Below are 23,967 nucleotides of genomic sequence, written 5' to 3' on the forward strand. Positions count from 1 at the left end.
AAACTATAAAATTTTTTTAACAACAAACTATTTAGAATTTAAAACAAATCAGATATTAATTAGCACGTACTTTACGTTCCAAGCTTAAGTATGAATTGATTATTTGGCAACCTCACCTTAGCAATAATAATAATACGACAAACTATTTAGAATTTAAAACAAATCAGATATTAATTAGCATGTACTTTACGTTCCAAGCTTGAGTATGGATTGATTATTTGGCACCTTCACCTTAGCTATAATACGATAGAGAAAATTTAACAAAACTTTCAGAAATATCTATATTTAAAACACAAAACATATCAGTAAAGCAGCTTTTTGAGCACAATTCGATACTGAATGAATTTAACATGTCATCTCTCGCCCCCATTAGTAAATAAAAACGGTTAGAGTTTTGATTCAACTCATGCCTTAGTCGAGTCTAAACATAGTCGCCAAAATATTTATTTACCAGAGAATAGATTTGTTTTTGGAAACCTTATGTAGATTAGTTCTATCATCTTTGCAAAATGCAATCTCAAAATTCTGGATTTTTCACGATATCGATTTTCCAGTCCCGCAACAGCACATGCAATGGGCAGTTGTAATAAGATGTGGAATAACCAAGGGGCGGCATGTGAGATCATTTGTTAATCATAATCGTGCTCGGCTTACTTTGTCAGAAAACACGGGTCGCTCCTTTATATCCGCGAAAGAACGCGTGCCGATTTCTTTATTGATAAATTGCAGCCGTGTCGACCGGGGTAATCATTGTCAAGAACAGTTCTTAGCAGAAATACATATCACAGTTACTAACGACAAGGAAACTGTTTAAAACTCCAATCATAAGGTATCCGTATGTTAATCAGTGTAAATCTTAGTACGGAACCTATACAAGTGTAAACAAAATTTTTACTTATTATTAAAATATCTTATAGCTTGTTGTGCATACGTCTAATGATCATTTTTTACCGCCAAATATCAATTTTTAATTTTTAGCCTTGCATTCAAAAATTTAATAAATTCTTCATTCCGTTATTAAAAGAAAAATGTTTTTTGATTCAGATAGGATTCTCTGTGCGCCCAAAAACTTAATTTTATTTCTCGCACTCTTTGCTCCGTATCTCCAATATGGTTGGACCGATCTTTACCAAAAACTAACCAGCACCCATCAATAGGAATCAAATGTTTTTGAACCATTCAAATCGATTGATCCGTATGCTCGAAATCATCGACGAAAAAATGTATCCCCACATACGCTCATCTATTTTTTCTACGGTATGCCAAAATGTTCAGAAACATTTTAAACTTGAAGATATGTAAAAATTTTCATTTTCGATTTACGCACTTCCTTTTTTCTACGTTACGCCAAAATGATCAGAATCATCCAAAACGTAAAAATATACAAAATTCTCATTTTTCTCCAGATTTTTGAAGGGTTACTAATAAATCACATAGTAAATAATTTTCCAAAACTTATGTCGTTAATTATATAACAGAAGTTAGTTGTTATCAAACGATTCTTATGAGTCAGGGATATTGGATCTTATCATTCCCTATCAGTACGACTGAACAAATGCTGATAGAAATGAAGGTTGTTTTAAGTGTGCATCATGTATATAAATACAAGCAGATACTACATTATTTTACTTAAATGTTAATAAAATGATTAATGAATAATTTACAGAACCGAACAAAGTATACAAAGTGCTAAAGCATATAGCCACATATAATATATTAATATTGATAATTATTTTATTTTATTCGACGATTTCACGTTGTTATGAGTAAAACCTTCGACAGGGCGAAAAAAATATTTCGTGTATATTTAAATGCCAATGAAATAATATATTGCACATATAGAAACATTACGAAAACCTTAAGGCCCTTAAGGTTCAAATATATGCACTGAATATTGAAGACAAACATTGATTCTCTAAAAATTAATATGATTGTAAATAATGTTTTATCACATCAATCTTTACTATATACGCCTAGTATCAATCAATGAAGAGAAAAATCGCATATGAGACAAATAATGTTACTATGTTAGAAGAGATGATATTTAGATCATAACAGACATAATAATAGAATTAAATAAAACACTAATAATGAATGATTAGACAAAATAAATACTGCCAATCAGGAGGTTATGATAGGAATATAAATAAGTTATTTATATTAGCGCAACGGACAGTCAGCCGTTGTGAATCCGTAACTTCAAAAGTTGCTAACATTTTTTGAAACATCATGGACTATATAAAAAAAGTAAAACAAACACATTTCTATGATACCTGACTCCTAGTTATCACTCCTTGGCTTAACAATTCAGCAAAAACTTGAGACTATCTCAAATAGTATATAACACATAAATCATAGATGCATGAATATATAATATATTAGTATATATATATCATATATATATTATATATAATATATATAAAAGCGAGAGGTTTTTCTATTCAGAGGTGAAATAATGATTAAATTGTTCTTGGGCATCCATCCAGTAATTAAAAAACAGTTTTATTGAAAAATGTTTTTATTTAATTTTTCAATAAAACTGTTTTTTAATTAATGGATGGATGCACAAGAAACAATTTGTATCATATATTTTATCATATATATATATATATATATATATAATAAATAATAATAATAAATTTATAACCGTCATACATGTGTAACATAACGTCTATAATATTGTTTTTCTAAAATACATCTAATATTTAATATGCAGGAAAAACGAAGAATGAAATTTAGATTTTTAATTGATGTGCGAAAAGTTAAACTATCAATGAATCAATTTAGTGCGAGATTTCAATTGGCATTTCACACTGCTTTGTCAAATTCAATTTTTAATAAAAAACATATTTTTATCTAAATTTTTACAACAAAAAAATACGCATTTTTGAATATTACAGAGGGGCATCGAAATAAGTACATTTTGGTCACAAAGTAGAACACTTAACCATGTAACCTAAATATAAAAGTACAGGGTAATAATATAAGTATATAACAAACTAAATATACCGTTAACAGTGAATAATTATACTTTATATTAAGTGTTGCCTACAGAAATAATTGCTACTAAAATCCGAGCCTATAAACAATAAATTTAAAATAAAATGTGCAACTAATCGACGAGCAGAATACCTACCTCCAACCATTGCCTAATTGCTCCGAGGGCGAATCTGGAAGATTTCCGCCCGAACCGCTAGAACAATATATTATTCTCAGGATTTATATCAATATATGCATGTCTAAAGAAACCAAAAAATACCCAAAAATATCAGGTTACCAAACATTTTATGCTGGAAAATTTCGGATGAATAAAATTATATGTGCTACCTTCGGTAAACGAATTAAGTATTCGAAAATCGTCGGTTCTCATTCATTGTACGTTTATTATCAAATGATAATAAATTTGTGTCAACAGAGCAATCACGCATAGAATTATATATTATATAAATTTAAACTTACCGTTTCTTCCCAGAAGACGAGGTAGCTACCGAAGGCTCTACTACTAATATGCTGCCCATATAACTTATGCCTGAAAAGGAGAGTGTAAATGTAACAACATCACAGAAAATAAACGAAAGTTAATTCGTTTAAATCACAGCATAATAAAAATACTAGCTTTAAATTTGCATCGGTTCTTACAGTAGATTATTCCTTCATTTAAACGTGCACGATTGCTGGAAACTAAATACATTTGTAGATTTATGAACATTGGTGTTAAAAAATATCACATGCCTGACATAAAACGGCCAAACACAATGACCTTCATAATCAACAGAGGCAATTTATATGCGACAGTACCGTGGTTCGTTGACTTGGTTAACATAAGGATAAAGGTGCTGGTAATAATTTTGTTCTAATACAATCATCTAGCGATAAAGCATAAAAAGTTCACATGAATTAAGTGAGAAAGTTGTGGAATTACAGTTTGAACTCAGGTATTACATTTCTTTATGTACATTGAAACAACTCACGATTTTAATCAAAAATAATTATGTATTAGTACTTTTCTATACACAAAAAAAATATATATACAGTGAATTGATGAAAACATGTCATAAGTAAGCATCAACCAGGATTATGTGTGTACAATTTCGGGCGTAACCGATTTGAATGATTCGAAAAAGCATTCAATTCCTATTGATAAGAAGGATTGCTGATAAGTTGATTAGGCCAAGGCAGGTTCAGCCGTTTCGAAGATACGAGGCAAAAAGTGCCAAGAATGGTAATTCAGTTTTCGAGAGAATTTAACTTGTATTGGTAAAATAAAGAACTGTTTAAATTTTTGGGAAGGCTGGTTTAGCGGTCTCGGGTATCAATTGAAAAAAATAAAAAAAAAAACATTTGGCGGTGAAACATCAAACGATCATTAGACATTTGCACAACAAATTGACAGATATTTTAACAATAAGTACAAATTTTTTTCACGTTTCTAGGGGTTCCTTGCCAATGTTTATTCGTTAGATTTAAAATTAGAATTTTTCAAGCCTTTTTTTCAAAAATTTTAAGATTCTCAAAGGTCAATTTTTCCAAATTTTCAAAAAATTTAAATTTCGAATTAAGCGTCACGATGCCATGCAACGCTAGTTTAAAATGTAAATCAAAGATCAAGATTAGCAAAACATAAGCATGATATTTCATATAATTAATGTAGGGAGTAAGATAAAATTTTAATGCATAAAGGCATTTTAGATTAAAACTATTTGTTTTCCATATATAAATGTTTGAATATATAACTGTTGTGAGCAATAACAATTTTGAGAAGACGTAGTATTGCGTTATACGCTATACAAGATAACATATCAAGGGTTAATAAATGAGCTCATTATCACAAATCAATTAATATTACAATGGCCTAATGTAATATGCACAAATACCAGAAAATTAGTATTAATAGATTGAAGTATAAATATATGTATATTATAAATAATCAGCATAATATTTATATTGAACACAAATATTTAGGCTTCTCTAGCTATGCGGTTGGTAAGCCTGGGGCCAACACACTTTTGGCAATACAAAAGAAATGACATTGTACATACGTCAAGAAATTCGTGCTAAACAAACAATTTACTTTATATCGAATATTTAACAGTTAACTAAAAATAGAAATTAGGTAACACATTGTACTGTGCTCATCTATTTTGAGATAATAATAAAAAGAAATTTTTATAAATTATTATTGAATTAGTTTACTATACGACAAGCAAACGTTGATGACATTTGTAATAGTTTGATTCGATTGGAAATGACAGAACATAACAATTGTAAACTATACTATTTCATATACATTAATTGTAGGTTTATTCAGCCACATGCACTTTCAAAAGTAGTAATTGTATACAAAAATTATGACAGCCCTCGTGCTTAATCAAACGTCGGCGCCATGTTTGAAAAACAATCTACTATCAAAAGATGTCACAAAATCTACAATTTTTACAATATTAACTCACCGTTCAATTTATCAATAGCTCTATCTGCAGAGGATTGATCTGGACAATCGACAAATGCATATCCTCCACGTTTGACCAACACTTCAGAACATGAAAGATTGTGATCCGAAAAGAGTTGTCGCAAAGCGGATTCGCCAGAGTCAATCGGGAGGTTACCGACATACAATTTGCTCATCGTCACATTTGCACTTTTCGATGGATTCATTATAACTTATATCTAATGACACTGCCTAAATTAACCGTCTATAACCCCTAAGGATTTCCTGGTTCACACACTCACTTCACTATACACACACTTGCGTGGCTACGTGCCGGCAATTCGTTATTCTGGATTGATAAATAGACGTGAGTCTGACGCGCACGCGACTCGCGCAAGACAAACATGGCGGTACGTCCGTCTCGCTCTCTCGCTGCTCCCCTCCCCTATGCTGCTGATGATTATGACAGGCTGGCACCCTGCTCCCTCCGCTGACGGCGCCTTGACATGAGCGACGCGCCCGATTTGTTTTCATTGGCTGCAACTCCCCTATTTATTTCAAACGTTAGGGATCAATTCGAATACTAAAATTATATAGATGCTTATCAAAATCATATTATTTGTATTAGCGACATATTTTAGTAAATCCCGTTAAACTATATCATTGATTTCAGTTCTAATTTAAACAATCCCTGAAAATGTGCTGAATTTTACTAAATTCAGCTGAAATTTGAAAGCAAATACAATATAGAACTAGTGGTACAAGGCATCGTACCTTAAGACCATTGTTAAAAAAGGTCTAAACTTTTTTGAAAACTGAAAATATTAGATTTTTGTATGTTTTTAAATTTCTAAAAATTTTGATTTCTTTTATATTTAAAAAATTTTGGAATTCTCTTCAAACTAATCACGCTGCGTAACTGTTTATAGATAAAATATCGAAGCGCATAAACGCTGCATCGCAGTCTAATGGATAACATAGGTACGAAACTCATAGAAATGTAAACAAAATTTGTACTCAATATTAAAAGTTTTATTAAATATCTAATTAGATGTAAGTATGTCCAGTGATCATTTTTAACCGCCAATTGGCTTTTTTTGTACTTTGTTGTATTGGATCTCCAAAACCGCCGTTAGACCTGCCTTTTCAAAAATCAGTATTTCACTTCGTCAAACAAATAAAATGTTTTTTGAATCATTCAAATTGAATCTTCCGTTCTCCCAAACTTCAATTGGAAAATTGTATCCACACATACATACACACACATCTAAGGTATGGCAAAATGTTCAGAAACCTCCGAAACGTAAATATATTCAAAAATTTTCCTTTTCGATTTTTAGACGATTACTATAACTTACCCTACGGAAATAAAAAATACAATTCGAACGTGAGAATATAATTATTGAATTAATTAATACCATTGTAAATAATTGTTATCTCAAAAACTAAATTCCTACATAGAATGTTTATATACTATTGATTATACATACGAAGTTTGTTCAAAATATTATGCATTGCATTGCAATTATTATCACAAAAACTAGATTCCTGCATGGAGTGTTTAAATGTTATTAATTATGCTATTAAATGTATTCACTAACTATACAATATATTCAATATCACTTATATAATTTGAAAAATAACTATTTAAAATTAATATTTGAAAATTCAGGATAGTTGGTAGTATTAACCCAATTATGTTAAATTATTATATTCATACTTAATTAATTCACAAAATATATTGCACTAAATATGCATGACAATAAGATTCACAATTAATATTGTTATTAGTAGTTGTAGCAATTTTGAAAAAAAAAACGAATTAAAATAAATATTCAAAAATACAAGATGGTATAATTACTGGTTTAGTATTAAAATTATTATTTTCAATAATTCTAATAATATTATTTTCAATTATGATATTCATACTTGTAAAATACATAGGTAGTTCATTCAAAATATATTGCACTAAATATATATAATGAGATTCAAAAATAATATTATTAGTAGTAGTTGTTAAACAATCAAATATTTAAAAATACAAAATGGTATAGTTGGTTTAGTATTAAAATTATTATTTTTTAAATTATGATACTTAAACGTATAAAATACATAGGAAATTTATTTAAAATATATTGCTATATATTTGCATGAGATTCAAAATCAATATTAACAATATTGAAAAAAAAAATCAATCAAAAAATATTATTATAATCAATTTCATAGCAAATTTAACCTTCCTTATTATACATCACAAGCAGTGGCGTCAGAAGCAAATTTTTGATGGGTGAGCTCGCTTTTTTTTTTATAGGCAGCCGGCAGGTTCGCTTTTTTTTTAATATTTCTCATATAATATTTCGAGATTGCAGCCCACACGGTTCCGACGCCACTGATCACAAATAATACTGATTAGAAGTTCAAATCTCTTATATAATAAATTATCAAAATAGTTATTGAAATCATAAAGAGATTCAAAATATTATACTTTACTTTATTATGACCTACATTAGAATATATCTAATTATCACATTTCTTCTGGTTGAAGAAGTTTCTTAAGAGAGCGAACGTTTGACCGAAATTTGAAGGCATTTTTAAGGAACTTTGTATCCAATTAGATAGTTTCTTATAATTAGTTGGTTGAGCATAGCGTTCGTCAACCAAAACAATAGCCGCGTAATCGTTTATGTGCCTAATGGCTCTGCCGATGCACTGATTGACGGCTTTGAAACACAAATTTTCATAATATATATCACCAGCTTTATTTTTGAAATGAGTATTTAAAAATGATATTTTTCTTTCAATTCTAAACTAGTCTTATTAGGATAAGGAACACCTACAACAATAACGCAACGACCTAAATCGTCGCTGAAGTTCAAACCCTCACTAATCTTACCGCCTACAACGCCCAACATTAAGGCACCGGTTATGTTGGATTTTTTATTTTTAGCCTGTTTAATACATTTGCTATAGTTTTGTAAAATACTATCTACTTCACCAGATTTTTTAGGTTCACGGAAAATTAATTTTCTTTTCACAATATTGTCTATTGTTTGATTTTTCTTAAAAGAATCGTATACTTGTTGCTCATACTCGTAAGACGGAAAAAAGCAAACAATTCCACCAGGAACCAAGCTGCATATATTTTGTATTATCATTGACAGATCTTGCATCTGGAAATGAAAACAAAAACTGGTTTGAAAATATAATTTCACCAGTAATCTTGAACAGTAAATATAATTTAATTTTTATTAACAACTATATTTATGAATAATGTAACTTTAAATTTTGTCGGCAAATATGTATAAAATAACAAAATTAATTATCATTGAAAAAGTAATGATTTTTCTTTAAATTTTCTATAAACTAGTTTAAATAGTTTTCTAATTTCTACAATTTTGAGGAAACAACAATTTTATTGACACAGATTTATAGTATTTTTTAAAGCACGCGCCACATAAACTTAAAAACATATTTATTTGTATTATTTATAAAACAGTCAGACCATAAAATACATATGTTTAAAATTATATTAATTCATTTATGATTTATGATATTGAAATTACAGGATTTTTTTTTTAAATAATGATATGCAAACACTCGTCGAATTCTTCTAAATAATTAATTAATTTCATTACAAATGGTGAAGAAAAACACTGTATGATTTGCTTTATTTATGATTTTCAAAACAAAATCCGAAAAGAAAAATTATTAACATACTTAGTGTCACAGTACAATGTGCAAGCCAAAATTTTTCATTATGAACTAACAATTATGAGCAATATGCACTATTACTAACAATTTTTAATACGGCTATATTTCGCATGAAAATGTTGATAAAACAGTACAAGAGTAAATATTTTTCTCATTATTTTAAATCGTAATTACTGAACAATAATTATATAGTTCAGTAGTTCAAATTAAAAAAAATATAATAAAAAGCTATTCCAAAAACTTTTATGTAGTATAATTATATTGTGATATAACAAAATGCAACTATATTGTGTGAATTTTGCAATTGACTGAATACATTATAAAAAAATTATGTTTAAATAAATGTAATTTCGCCATATTTTAGTCTTTAGTTTAGTGTGTCGAGAAATTTGTTTGATTTTGAAACATATTTCAACGAATTTGACAAAGAAAATATCATAATTATCAAAAATATTCAATATATATGTCTTGATGCTAAACTTGTATCATCATGCAGCAAGCATCTTGTTTAAATGAGGTAAAAACAAACAAAAATAAAATAATAAACAATGCCATGGCTTCAATTCTGAATTAGATTGAATATTAATTATTCTAATATTCTTTTATACAAGATATCAATCATAATAAACAAAAATTGCTTTTAATACACTTATCATTATCACCAGACATAAACTTTTGAACAAATTCAACAGGTGGTTTGTGCCGGTCTACTTGGTAAATAATTATAATCTGAACATGGTGCTGAATGACACATATTTTAATCTTTCATTTGATCTCACACACATTCATACTCACTGTACAAATATTTTTATATTTATAAGTATGACTCAACAAAATGACAAAAAATATTAAAATAAAATAACATTTCAGCATTTTACTCACCAATTCCGCACTACATCTATTTGAATAATTAAATAGGAGATCTTTTCCAGATGGCCCTTTTGTCATTATAATTGGACAAAGACTTTCTTCTGGCACAACATGACCACAAGAAAATATATTCACCCGAGTTATTTCTTCTGTTCCAAATAATTGCAAGCTAAAATCATCAAATGGTTGCATAGTTCCTCCAGCAACAATCACCTAAAAGATAAATTACACCAATAAAAATAAAATCAATTAAAAATATTATATACAATTAAACTTACCGATCTTGCTTTTTTTACAAGATCTTGAAAATGTATTCTTGGATTCAGAACTAAATATTTTATAAAACATCTTGAAGGATCACTAACTTTGGATACTAAAACTTTTCCATCTTCATATTTCTCTGTCAAAGAAGTTAAAAACGCTTGCAATGCATATAGGCAACTCACTGGTGATAAAGTAGAGTCTTTTGACTTATCCGATGGAATGTTTTCTTTCTCCACAATATCTGTTGACTTTTTTGATTTATTATCTTGAATTTGCTTTAAAAGTGCTTTGACACCTGTTGTTAATTTCTTATCTACTATTTTATCTAAATTATTTATTTCATCTGAATAGTGTCGAGCATATCCTAAAAGGAAAAAACTGCTATAAAACTGGAAGGAACATTATCTTAAAATTGAAATGTCATAATATGTATATATATATATATATATATATATATATATATATAACCTAAGTCTGTTTTTACACGGTCTTTTTGTACACGGTTTTGATATAACACGGTTTGAAAATTGAATATTTTTAACTTTTTTACACGATTTTATTCCATTTAGCACGATTGAAATTTTATGTGCTTAAATTTTTTTGTCAAATTTAATTTTTGCGAAGTATGTTCATATCACAAAAAAGTATTTATGAAAGAAAAAAGTCTGAAACCATCGATAGTATCGATAGTTTGCGAACACTAGCTTAAAGATTTAAGTGAATTCCCTTTAGCGCGTACAAACAATTTTTACTGGTCAAAGCAAATGTGAATAGCACTAACTAAAATAAACATGAATTCTTGTTCTTAAAATTCTTGATTTTCACTAATTTTAATAGGTTTAAGAGATTAGGAACAAATCACCCATTTTTGTATAAGATCAATGTCTTTTTTTACACGTTTTCTTTTTACACGGATTCTTCTGGAACCAATCTACCGTGTAAAAACAGACTTAGGTGTATATATATATAAAACAACTCACCGGCAACTTTTTGTACAAAATTGTTACTATCGCAAAAATTAACAATTGGTAACAGATTTATATTTTCAAACTCTCCAAATAAAACAAATTCAATGGTTGTATACATTATACTACTTTCAATTTTATCAGTAATTTTAACTATTTGTTTTGTTACAAATATTAGTTGTGAAAGTAGTAAATAATTTCTATCACTCAATCTTATACCATATTTTTTTTGATATGCACGAAGAATTGCCAATGCTAGAGTAGCTTGTTCAAATGTAAAAATAGAACTATGAATATTGGTTATTGTATCCAGTAAATTATGAGCTTCATCAATAATAATAACATTATTCTCAATGTTAATACCACTAATTTCTCTTGTGCGTTTGCTTAACAATGTTTGATAAGGTACTGCTATAAATTGGGCGTCTTCCAATGCATTTCTACTCGCATAGTATGGGCATGCATTTAACGATTTACCCTCTTTGATTAAATCTTCAACATCTACTATATCAGATAAAATAAAATCTGTTAATTCAGATACATTATTTGAATTTTTGAATGCACAGCATTTTTCTGTTCGAACTTTCTTTTTTTTAATAGGTTTTTGAAATTCATCTGCCCTTGTTGTTTCTGAACTTTTACCTTTTTGTAAATCTAAACACCTACAAAGACAAAATATGTTATTTAATCATGGTTATATATTATTCATCATTTATATTACAGAATTCTCATAAACTTTATTTATACTAATATATAAATATACACAAATTAATTTTTTTTGATAAATATTTACTTTTCATTTATAGCTGTGTTATGTTTTAGGGCTCGAACAGAGGAATTCAAGCAATAACTTTGTCTGGAAGCCAATGTGACTACTCTAATATCACTGTGTGGACTTTTACTTATTTCTGCAACTATTTGTGATAATTGAGAATGTGTTCGTGACGCAAATATTATCTAAAATATAAAATAACTGTATCATATATAAGAGCACTATTGTAATAATCACAAGAAATAATTGGGTTAACTCTATAATAATATTGGTTCAGAATATACTATATACCTGTGTTTGTGTATTTTTTAATTTTTCATCCTGCAAATCATCTTCGACAACACTTTCAGTATCATCCAATATGTATTCATCTTCATCTAATTCCAAATCATCTGACACATTCTGGGCAGACTAAAAAATATTGGTAAATAGTACATTACTATTATTTACATGATTTTAGAAACCGTGAAATTTTATATTTTGAACTAAAAACTTTGAACTAGAAACATTTGACTATAAATATTTTATCCACTAAATTGTATTATGAAGGTACTCTTACAAGCAAAACCATTGTATTACAGATATTTATTTGTGTCATATCAAATCATGTCTAAAACGTAAAGCCACTTTGTAATGTGATCATAAAGAGAATGCACTAATATGAAATTACATAAAACATCATTTTCAAAACATTTAATGAAAATAATTTCATGACACATGAAACATAAGACTCTTAAGTTACATTTTATTTATAAGTACAAATGTCACATAACGATAAAGTTAAAAATTATTAAATACTATAATCAAAATATATTATTTTAATAAGAGCATAAAAATTTGAAATCAAACTACCTTTTTATCGATGATGTTATGACTATTAACAGATCTTGCTTTTTTCTTCTTATGTTTAATTTTATTCATTCGATCTTTATAAGTTTCTATATCATTTAGTTTTTGTTCAACTTTACATATTTCATCATTATATAATTTTATTTGATATTGTTCATTTATCCAGTCATCTTCTTTAACAGAAACTTCATCCTTTTTAATATTAATTTGCTCAATTTTTTTTATTAGTGATTTGACTTTTCTTTCCTCGTGATCTGCAATGACAGAATTATTACATCTACTAGCAACTAGTTGAGAAACACAAGTAATAACAAATTAAACATGCAATAAAAATATTTAAAGCATCTTTTGAAGTATAAAATAAGGAGTTAAGTCACACTAATGATAAAGTAACATGATACATAAAACATCAAAATGTTTAATACGCAGATTTTAAATCAAATTCAGCAATAAAAGGCAAGGCAAAATAAAATAATAAAAAAGGAAATTTATACCTTTTAACCATTGTAAAGAGGCACAAGCTATACTCAATGACTTTCCCGTACCAGTGGGGCTTTCAAAGATACCCAACTGTCCTAATTCTAAAGTTTCATACAGTGTTTTCATAAAATCTTTTTGAATTTCATATGGTGGAAAAGGAAATTCAAATTGGTCTGGTGGTTTTAAGATTAGGTCTATTTCTTTAGGATCCATTGTTCATATATAAAGTATATACAAAACGATGGAAAAAATTGATTTTCAATGGCAACAAAATTTTAAAATATAATAAATGTTCAGACTAATTGTTGAACTACAAAAAGTTCTTTTTGTATTTATTGTACGCACAATTATCAGCCACTTGAAAATAAAAAAAACTGATTTGCTAAAAACAACTTTTACTTTAATTAACCGTTACAAATGCAACTGTCAAATTAATTCATACAAAATATTATTTGGGACATAAGCACCCTCTTACGACAATAAATTATACTGTAAAATATAGTAATGACACCCACACCGGGCCGAAAGCAAAGTTTCAAACCAGGAATATTTGTGTTGGGTGTTTTGAGGATGACAACCCTATGAAAACTTACTTAAATAAACAAATACTTGTTTATCTATGATGACAACTTTGTAAGATTTAGCTGCGTGTGATAAATAACCCTTTTAATTTTTTAATTATGAATTGATCTAACTAAATAACTAATTAATAGATTTTAAAGAAATGACGAGAGCTCGAGAGCTACATCAAAACCAATCAAAACAGTTGACGTCATTATGATGTTGAAATGTCATGTGTAAGGAGAACGACCTTTTAAATATTTCAACACACAAGCAAATCTCACAAAAATCGAGATTTTTATATGAAGTATCATGTACAGAGAAGATATTCATTAAATTAATCCCTTTTTTATTTATCTACATAATTCACATGCCACTCCAAGTTATGATTGCAAGCAAAAAGTGAAGAATATCTGTTCCATTCTAACTTGGCATATAGTTATAAAATTTTTCTGAGTAAAGATTATTGACATGTTTTTCTTATGAAATAATGACGGATCCTAATGAAAAAGTGCTTCAAGAGCTGCTTAAAAAAGATGGCAATGGTGTATGTGCAGATTGCCGCACACCTAGTATGTGTACAAAATTATATTCATATCATGCCAGATTATTTATAATATGTCTGTATATACAGATCCAGAATGGTCATCCTACAATATAGGTATATTTATATGCACTCGATGCGCTGGGATACACAGAGCTCTTGGAGCTCACATTAGTAAAGTGAAACACTTAAAATTAGATAGATGGGAAGACAGTCAAGTAAACATATCAGCGAAATAGGTAATTTTGCTGCTCAACAAAAATATGAAGAACTTGTACCAATATTTTACAGGAGACCTGGAATTAATAGTCCTTAGTATGTATTGCATTATCTACTTCACTAAAACAAGAAATATGAGATATATTTTTTCTTAAAGTATTTTAATAGAACAATGGATCAAAGCCAAGTATTTGAGAAAAGAATTTACTTCACAATCACCAGTACAATATATATCGGGACAAATGAGTGGAATTTTGATGAAGAAAGGGAAGGATGATAAAAAGTTTGTTTATTATTATATTTCTATGATAGGTTCATAAAATTATATAAATAATTTTCTATTTGTTTTTTCATTTAGCCTTATTCCATATATATACAGTGGTACCCCGACATAAGAGTTTAATTTGTAAACCATGCTTGTATGTCAAATTGCTCATATCTCAAAGCAGTTTTCCCCATATAATGCCATTCATTCGCTCTAGCACTTTGGGTTTTGTTAAAGTTTTTTAATATTAAAAAAAAATTTACTATTTGTTTTTCCTGTCATTCATGATATTGCAAAATGAGTTAGAGAAGTTTCATTGAACAAATACCATGCTCGAATTATTGCAACTTTTCTGGAGTGATATAAACAAACTTTTAGAGTTTAGAAATCTGCTTATGAATTATTGTAAGGCCCTTAGCTATAGTTTTAGCCATTATGAACTCCGCCTGTTTAAACACAGTGCATATCTGTGATGTGTTACGCTTGTACATTCTCATATTTTACAATAATTTCACACTTTAATTCAAGAGACTTGGCCCTTTGGACACGTGAATATAAAAGTACCTAATATTTTATACGAAAAAAAATTGAACTCAACATATATAACTATACAATTATTATAATAGTATTATGGAAAATAGTTATATATATATAAAATATAAACTCCATTTGTATAAAAATATAAACAATTTATTGATTATAAAATTTCATAAAATGACAAGTGATTTTGTTTTCTCTCCAATCTCCAGCTTGCTCGATTTCCCACAGTATAATGTATAGTTAAAATTTCAAAAATTATAATAATTGATATTACAATTTATATGTAATTGAAATTACTAACTATAACATAATGAACTGTAATAAAACAGCAAAGTTTTTCTATAGTAGGATAATCATTGTTACAAATAATGAAATTTTTCGTATGTCGAAGCAACAAATCGCTCATGAGGCGACTCGTATCTTAAAACACTCGTATATTAAGTCGTAAGTCAGGGTACCACTTTGGTATATGCACTTACTATTAAAACGTTTGAATTGAATATTTCATATTACTTTTTTTTTGCTGATTTTGACTTCTTATAATATAATTTCAAATCAAAGGTATCATCCAAGAAAATTTGTGCTTAACGAACAAGATGACACACTAAGATACTACATAAAAGAACATAAAGATCCCAAAGCAATTTTACGCATATCAGAAATCAACATAGCGCTAGCCCCTCAAAAATTCAATCATAATAATTCTATGCAAATATCGTTCATGAAAGATGAAACAACTCGCCACATATATGTTTACCACAACGATTCAGAAGTTTTGATTAACTGGTAAATATGATTAATCAATAAGAATTAATCAATTGATAAATATGTAAATCATAATTAATTGAGATAATTAATTTCAAGGTACACAGCTATAAGATGTGCAAAGTTGCATAGATTAGAGATTGCTTTTCCAAGTATGAGGGAGAACGATCTGCTTGAACATTTAACTGATGATTTCCTTAAAGAAGGCTGGTTATGGAAAACTGGCCCTAAAGTATCTGATTCATATAAAAAGCGATGGTTTACTTTAGATGGTCGAAAACTTATGTATCATGATGATATGTTTGATGCTCATCCTAAAGGCGAAATTTTTATTGGTTTGTGAAAACTATTTTTGTATGTACATCTATTAACCCTTACCGCTCAGCGCTGATTCAAAAACAATCACCCGCGACTCGGAATCTGACGAAAACGTATCTGCTGTAAACTTGATATTATTGTGTATGTATGCAATTTAATTTATATGAATTTGTGGGCATTGAAGAACGTACATGTACAATAATATCTAAATTTATTTTAAAGCAACTTCCAATAGACAAAGCGGCAGTGTCGTTATAAATACTTAGTGTTGTGATAGTTTTTTCTCATTCCACAGAAAAGTGTAATACATATATCGTTTTTTATATATCTGTCTTTTGTGATTAAAATTTTGCTTTACAAGTTTGTCAATCGTTTTTCCATATTTACAAGAAAAATTGTATAATAAAACTAGTGGTGTTTGGCATCGTGCCTTAAGGCAAGTTGCAGAAGCTTCCAGTGCCATTTTTTTAAAGATTAATTTTTTAAAAAATTACTGCTTTAGCTGCACTGTTTTAGCTGCATAGAGATAAAATATCGAAGCGCGTAAGCGCCGCCCATAGAAATATAAAGAAAATTGATAATCATTATTAAAATCTCCATAAAATATCTGATAATTTGATGTGCATATGTCTAATGATCATTTTTGGCTGCCGTAGTGTAAGTTATTGTAGTCGCCCAAAAATCGGAATTGAAAATTTTTACATTCTCGACATTTTGAAGGTTTCTGAACATTTTGGCATAAATGAGAAAAAATGGATGTGTGTGTGTTTTTTTTTTGTACAGTGAAGGAAATGCCTTTATGCATCCCAGACTGATGTGTTTTTTTTGTATGCCTTTATGCATCCCAGACTGGAAAAGGGAGGTTTTAGTCGGTATTATACCAGGGCGGTATTTAGTCCGACATACCCAGACTGGTGTGTGTGTGTGTCTGTGTGTGTATGTATGTATGTATGGATACAATTTTTCGGTCACGTTTTCGGGCGCACGGATCAACCTATTTGAATGGTTCAAAAAACATTCGATTCCTATTGATAGGGAGATGTGCTGATTAGTTTTTGACAAAGGCAGGTCCAACAGTTACGGAGATAAAGAGCAAGGAGTGCAGAAAATAGAAATCGAGTTTTTGAGAGAACGGAGTACCGATTTGAAAGATCTAAAAAACATTCAATTAGTAGGCCCAGCCATTTCGAAGATAACAGAGCTAAATATTAAAAAAATGGCAGATTCAAAGAACTTTCTGCTTGTTTTAACAAAATAATTGATTTTGGAAAAAAAATTGTTTCAAAATAATTTTTTTTTTTCAAAAAAAATTTTTTTGATTATTGAAAATAAATCAGATTTTATTTTTAATTCTGACTAAAGTTCTAAATAACAAATAATTTCAACTTTGCAATTCAGTTTATATAGTTCTTATAAATATTAGACAATGTTACAATATTTATATTTATAATAATCTATTTGAAAACATTCGGTATTCCTCAAACATTTCGTTACGGTACGGGAAGTACCAGCAATTTGCTTAAGGCACGATGCCATACACCCCACTAGTTTTTTTTTACTTTTTTCACTAGATCTCCGAAACCTTGCCATCCCAAAAATGTAATCAGTTCTTCATCTTATCAATACACGTATTATAAAATGTTTTTTGAATTATTGAAATCGTTCCGTTCTCTTCAAAATTGAGTTACCGTTTTTGGCACTTTTTGCCCCGTATCTTCGGAACGGCTAGAGCTGCCTTTGGCAAAAACCAATCAGCACGTCTCCTTATCAATACGAATCGAATGCTTTTTGAATTATTCAAATCGGTTGATCGGTGTTCCCGAAATCGTCGCCGAAAATTTGTATCCGCACACACACACATATCCATTTTTTCTAAGGTATGCCAAAATGTTTAAAAACCTTTTAAAGGTAAAGATAAATAAAAATTTGCATTTTCGATTTTTTGCGATTTCTATAACTTACCCTACTGGACAAATAAATAATAGTAAACTTTGAAAAGAGGGCCTCGGTCTTATGACTGCATAAGTTTATTATAAGAATGAGCAACCTTTCTAAATCACAGGTCTTATTTAATTTTTAAAATTAGATCATTTATTAATGACAAAGCTTTAATTAAATAAAAAAGAAATCATAAGAAAAGAATAAATTATAATTAATTTACTGATGGGAGAAAGTTGTTAAAATAGATAAAATTCTATTTAGAAATGCTTGGTGAATTGCAGAAAAATATTTAAAGGGCCTCATGAAGCCCGCTGGTTGCTCATTCTTGATCTATTCTATTCGACACTTTACATTTATACGAGTCATTGTATATACAAACTGCCGAGTGTCAAAGAGTCAGCCTAGAGATAAGCTAGACTTATGTTGTCTCCTCAGGAAGACAGCCGAGTGGAAAGGGTTAATGAACAGCTGATATGACAGAGTTGATACCTATACACTAGATAACCTTTGCTTTTGGTGTAAGCACTTATTATTGTTTTAAAACATGTTGCATATAAGTGAATTTAAAAATTTCCTTTTAGGCTCTACTTAAAAATTTAACTAAAGATTTTACAACAGGTAACATGTTACAAGGCTATAGTGTAAGAATAGGTTCGAGTGATGGGGTTCAAGAGCAAGACTTCACTTTCACTTTAAGAACTCCTGATAGAACATACAATTTATCATCCACAAGTGAAGCCGATAGAGATGAATGGATATCACAATTATCTCATATTATTGAAAAGCCCATGAGTAATCGGGATTTTGCTCGTAAGATTTTCAAGAGTAAATCTATTAAAAAAGACATTTTTCAAAGAATTAATACAAGATTTGTTTTTTAGTTGCTGGTAAATTCGTTGGTAGAAGTCGTTTCTTGTAATCTGAATAGTGTATTTTCCCCCACAAGTTATGTGAGAAAAATGAGAGATTATTTAAATAGATTGTCATTAATATGATTTCATATGTCAATAGTATATATATATATAATATAATTTTTATTAATATATATATTAATATATATTAATATAATTAATAATTTACTTATTAGGCATATTTATAATCTAAATTGCCATAATCACATCCCACTGCCAGTAGGTTGGAATATAATCTGAAGAAATTTGTATAATGCACACAAATTATTTAAAAAACTATAATAATATTATCGAGAGTATTTTAAAGAAATAGATATTTATCAAAATAATATTTATTATATACAAAATAGATAAAAATTAATGGTTACCTTAAACCCTTCTTAAATTTTTGAAATCTTGAGTTTAAACTTATCTGGTTTATTAAATTTGTAATTTCTTTAATTTTAGATGGAGATTTTTCACCAGGGTTTGTTAGAAATGATAAAGTTTTAAGTAGCTGAAGTCGCCTTACTAATACAGATTTATAATGATTATTGCTTATTCTCCATTGTTTTAATGTGATTTCAATTAGCCGTAGAATTTCTCTTTGAAGCTCAAACCAACAAGTCATATGCTGATCGGACATCTGAAAGAGAAGATGTTTTATTCAAACAATTTTTACCAATGAAATTTTTGTACAACTATAGATCGTACAGAAGATCATAATGACTTGTAAAAATGTGAATATGAATAAATATGGTTAACTTTGCCAGAAATATCCGGTTGACAACTAAGTAAATGTGGATTTTTGTGGAAAAAAATTAATCAAATACAATTTGACATCATCATAATCATTGAATTGTTTACCATTCATGGAGCTTTTGTGAAGATCAGAACAAAAAGAAATCAGAAGTTCCAAGGTCAAAACTGTATGGTGAATGTGGCAAAATATTAGACATAAAAATCGATCGTCTTACATGCTTTTTTACCTTTGCAGAAATAAAAAAAGGAAAATATGACAAATTTTCGATTTGATTTTCCATCTTTCAACGAACACGAAATAAAAGCTGCGCGATCGATCAAAAAACTATTTTACATATTGATGGCTAATTGCCTTAGAATTACGAATCCGAAAGGTATTTTACATTTGGAATACATCATCAAACCTAAAAATTCTATTAAAACCATTTAAGCTAAAAACCGCTTACTTACTTAGTTGCCAATCTAATATGTATATTATATTTTGTGTGTGTGTTTATTTATACATACCTTATATGTCCCAATACAAACTTTTATCATAACCTCCAGTCTTACAACATTATTTAGATTAGACAATATAAAGCTTAAAACATTTGAAGCAGTTATATCCAAAGAATGGGGAAATGTCAAACTTTCTGATTTACTAAAAAAATTATAATAAATTAATATATTAATAGACCTATAAGCAAATGAATAAAATATAATTATGTTACTGAGAATCTTATTTTTATATATGCAATTATATTTTTTATAAATATATATATATAAACAGATAAATTTTAAATGTATTTATCATTTCTATACCTTTCCGGAAATATTGTGATCGTCGGTAAATCATCCATGGTGAGTTGCCATGGTACATCATTGTAATCCATATCAATTCTCACAAACGATATCTTAGAAATCGATTTCAATAAATGACTTACATATAAAAAAATATGCCATGCATACTGGCAAAATCCACAAAATGGGCTGTAGTATAATACCACTACTGTCTAAAAATATGTTCAAAATTGTTGAATTAAGTGAAAACGAAGTGATATATGGGAGTGAATCAAAAAGTCCTCAATATTATTTATTAAATTAAATTTATTGATATACAGGAGTACCCTGACATACGAGTGTCCTGACATATGGGCGTTTTGAAATACGAGCCGACAAAGAAATGATTCGTTAGCTTCGAATGATGAGCAAAACTTGAGATACGAGCTTTGAGCGAGTAAGAGTTGTTTAGAAAAATATTAATGTCAAAATGAAAATATGAATAATTTCGTCAGTTGTAGCAATGATTTTCTATTTCCATGTAAAGATTATTGTGTTATTTAGTATAATAATAATATAATAACATAATATTGAAGCTAATATTATAGTCAATTATTTTATAATTTATAATTTATTTTATAGTTAATTCCAATATGCATTAGTATTAATTATGTAGTAATGATATAACCACGCAAATATACGGTGAGTTATTTTAACATCTGAAATGTTGGCTATACGTTAATAGTGATTTAGTCTAAGAGCCAGTGAACTATTTGACTAACCTGTTTTCACAAAGCCAGAAATTTTTTTAATGATATTTTATTATCGGCCCATTAAGAAAATACCATTCTGGCAGTCATTCCGCGGTTGCGTCATTATCCCTTCAATTTGTGAAAATGTAAAAAAAAAAATTTCTATAACTTGCTCGCACAAGGCTCAAATTTTGAGGGTGTCTTCTTTTAAATGTTCAGAAAGCATATGTAAGAAGCCAGCCCATTCTGACGGTTGCAAGGGTCTGCCAGACGAGTACATAATAGTCATGACGCACAAGGGTGTGGGCGCATTGCATATAAATTGACTAATACCCTTGTATTTGAATAATTTACACGCCATTTTGAAGGTCATTTTGAAAACATCCGTTATACCAAACTTCAACTTTGTATCTCACCTTATGGCCGAGATATCATTGAAAATATGCCAAAGTGGCCCCTTTTTCAAAACTCAATTTTTGGCGTAAACATAAAAATATCGAAAAAAAAAATTACGTGATTCTACTCATATTGGCTTAAACCATATAATGTATAGTAATATATGCTAAATAATCCTTTATTATTAGCTAAAAAGGATAAAATAATTTTTCAATTAATGTTTTCGGATAGGGCGTTTTGTTTAATTACTTTATTATTAGCGTTATTTAAAAGCTTATTGTTTTCTCTTTTAGTACTGCAAATATGGTTTAAATCAAATTTGTGGAACACATTGAAAAATTGAAGAAACCAGAACCAGTACACCCGCGCGTAACGCATCGCACATCCGACCGAACGAATTCTATGCGGGCTACTATTAGCGTTACGCGCGGTTTGTACTGGTTCTGGTTTCTTCAATTTTTCAATGTGTTCCACAAATTTGATTTAAATCATATTTGCAGTACTAAAAGAGAAAACAATAAGCTTTTGAATAACGCTAATTATAAAGTAATTAAACAAAACGCACTATCAAAATATCATCAAAACAATATTAAATAGTAAATTTATTTGCAATATTCAAATAAATTAACAAAACCATAGTGCTGGAACGAGATAATGGCATTTCAATATATTTATATGCGAAAAATGGCATCGAGATACGAGCGATTCGACACACGAGCGTGGTTACAGAAAGAATTACTTGTATGCCAGGGTACTGTAGCTTAAACTGTTTTAATTAAATTAATTAAATTTGAACTTGACAGAAAAGTTTCAAAACTATTTATTTTACTTATATCATATTTCAAATATTATGTTTTAAGAGATAAACTTACTTTATTCTGATTCATCACTTGGGGAATGAATGTATTGGAGCTCAGTTCAGCAACAGATACTATTCCCAAATTTCTATCATATTGCTTCATACTTTGGTATACATTTTTCTCAGTACTATATTTATGAGTATACTGACTAGTCTTTGAATTGTCTCGGAATGATCGATTCTCAAAAATTTATACTATGTTCCCAAATAAATTTCTTAACACTTGATGGGTGACCTTTTCTTTTAAGATGCTTGATATTCCATCTGTAAAGATCATAACTTGTTTGTAAATGCCTTATCAAGTCCTTATTACTTAACAATAAAAAATCAATAAAAAAAATTTGTAGAACAAATGTCTACAAAAAGTAAACACTGAAATACAGTTACAAATTAAATAAAGCACATATATGTTGTGGTTAATAATTATAGTATAACTGCAATAGATATTAATATGCAAACTAAGAATTTAAATAACTTGAAGTACAATGAAGGACCATGTAAATGGCAACTAAAATCCAATGTTAAGTTAATCAGATTTTACTTGATTGATCAACTTGTATCAAGCCGCGAAATATTTACTGCGATGAAATATGTATGAACACAAATTTTCATAAATATAGAAATAATGTTTTAATTTAATTCAATATTATAATAATATAAAAAATAATAATAATAAATATAAAAAATAAATCATGAATTAAATCATGCGAGCCACCCGACATCAATACGCTTAAATGTATCACCCGACTCCAATCGGCTTTATATGAATTTAACCGCATTCATTGACTAACAATAGCATCCGACTTGAAGTCGGAATGATTCGGTTTGAGCGATAAGACTTCAATCGACTTCATATGACTCAAACCAAATCATTGCGACTTCAATCGACTTCATATGACTCAAACCGAATCATTCCGATCATTCATGTGGTTTGAGAGATAGGACTTCAAACGACTTCATTTGACTCAAACCGAATCAATCCGACTTCAAGCGTTTGAGCGATATGACTCCAAGCGACATGAGTTCGAAACAGATACAATGCGTCGTCGTTCTTGCG

General features: G+C 28.8%; 2 protein-coding genes and 2 pseudogenes across 2 annotated transcripts in view; 1 reads left to right on the forward strand and 3 right to left on the reverse strand.

Moving 5' to 3' along the window:
* Window positions 1-3,081: 3,081 nt before the first annotated feature.
* On the reverse strand, window positions 3,082-5,759 carry LOC113375809 (insulin-like growth factor 2 mRNA-binding protein 1). The gene is made up of 3 exons (XM_026615758.1): window positions 5,451-5,759; window positions 3,460-3,529; window positions 3,082-3,193 (listed from the first exon to the last, which is right to left on the reverse strand). Exons 1-3 carry the CDS (start codon window positions 5,653-5,655, stop codon window positions 3,133-3,135), a joined length of 336 nt encoding a protein of 111 aa, XP_026471543.1. The 5' UTR covers window positions 5,656-5,759; the 3' UTR covers window positions 3,082-3,132.
* Window positions 5,760-7,589: 1,830 nt separating this feature from the next.
* Window positions 7,590-13,552, reverse strand: LOC113386094 (annotated as a pseudogene).
* A 574-nt stretch (window positions 13,553-14,126) lies between these two features.
* Window positions 14,127-19,920, forward strand: LOC113363386 (annotated as a pseudogene).
* LOC113386104 (thioredoxin domain-containing protein 11-like) overlaps window positions 19,768-23,967 on the reverse strand; it is an 11,266-nt gene continuing 7,066 nt past the window's right edge. The window contains exons 11-14 of the mRNA XM_026623913.1: window positions 22,924-23,091; window positions 20,946-21,136; window positions 20,652-20,784; window positions 19,768-20,028 (exon numbers count right to left, since the gene is read on the reverse strand). Coding sequence (XP_026479698.1) covers window positions 19,768-20,028; window positions 20,652-20,784; window positions 20,946-21,136; window positions 22,924-23,091 — 753 coding nt within the window. The remainder of the gene's footprint in view (window positions 20,029-20,651; window positions 20,785-20,945; window positions 21,137-22,923; window positions 23,092-23,967) is intronic.

This window comes from Ctenocephalides felis, unplaced genomic scaffold, assembly GCF_003426905.1.
Source record: "Ctenocephalides felis isolate EL2017-DRISC unplaced genomic scaffold, ASM342690v1 CF-g0.4_SCAFFOLD_00845, whole genome shotgun sequence".
NCBI classification, from domain to species: Eukaryota; Metazoa; Arthropoda; class Insecta; order Siphonaptera; family Pulicidae; genus Ctenocephalides; species Ctenocephalides felis.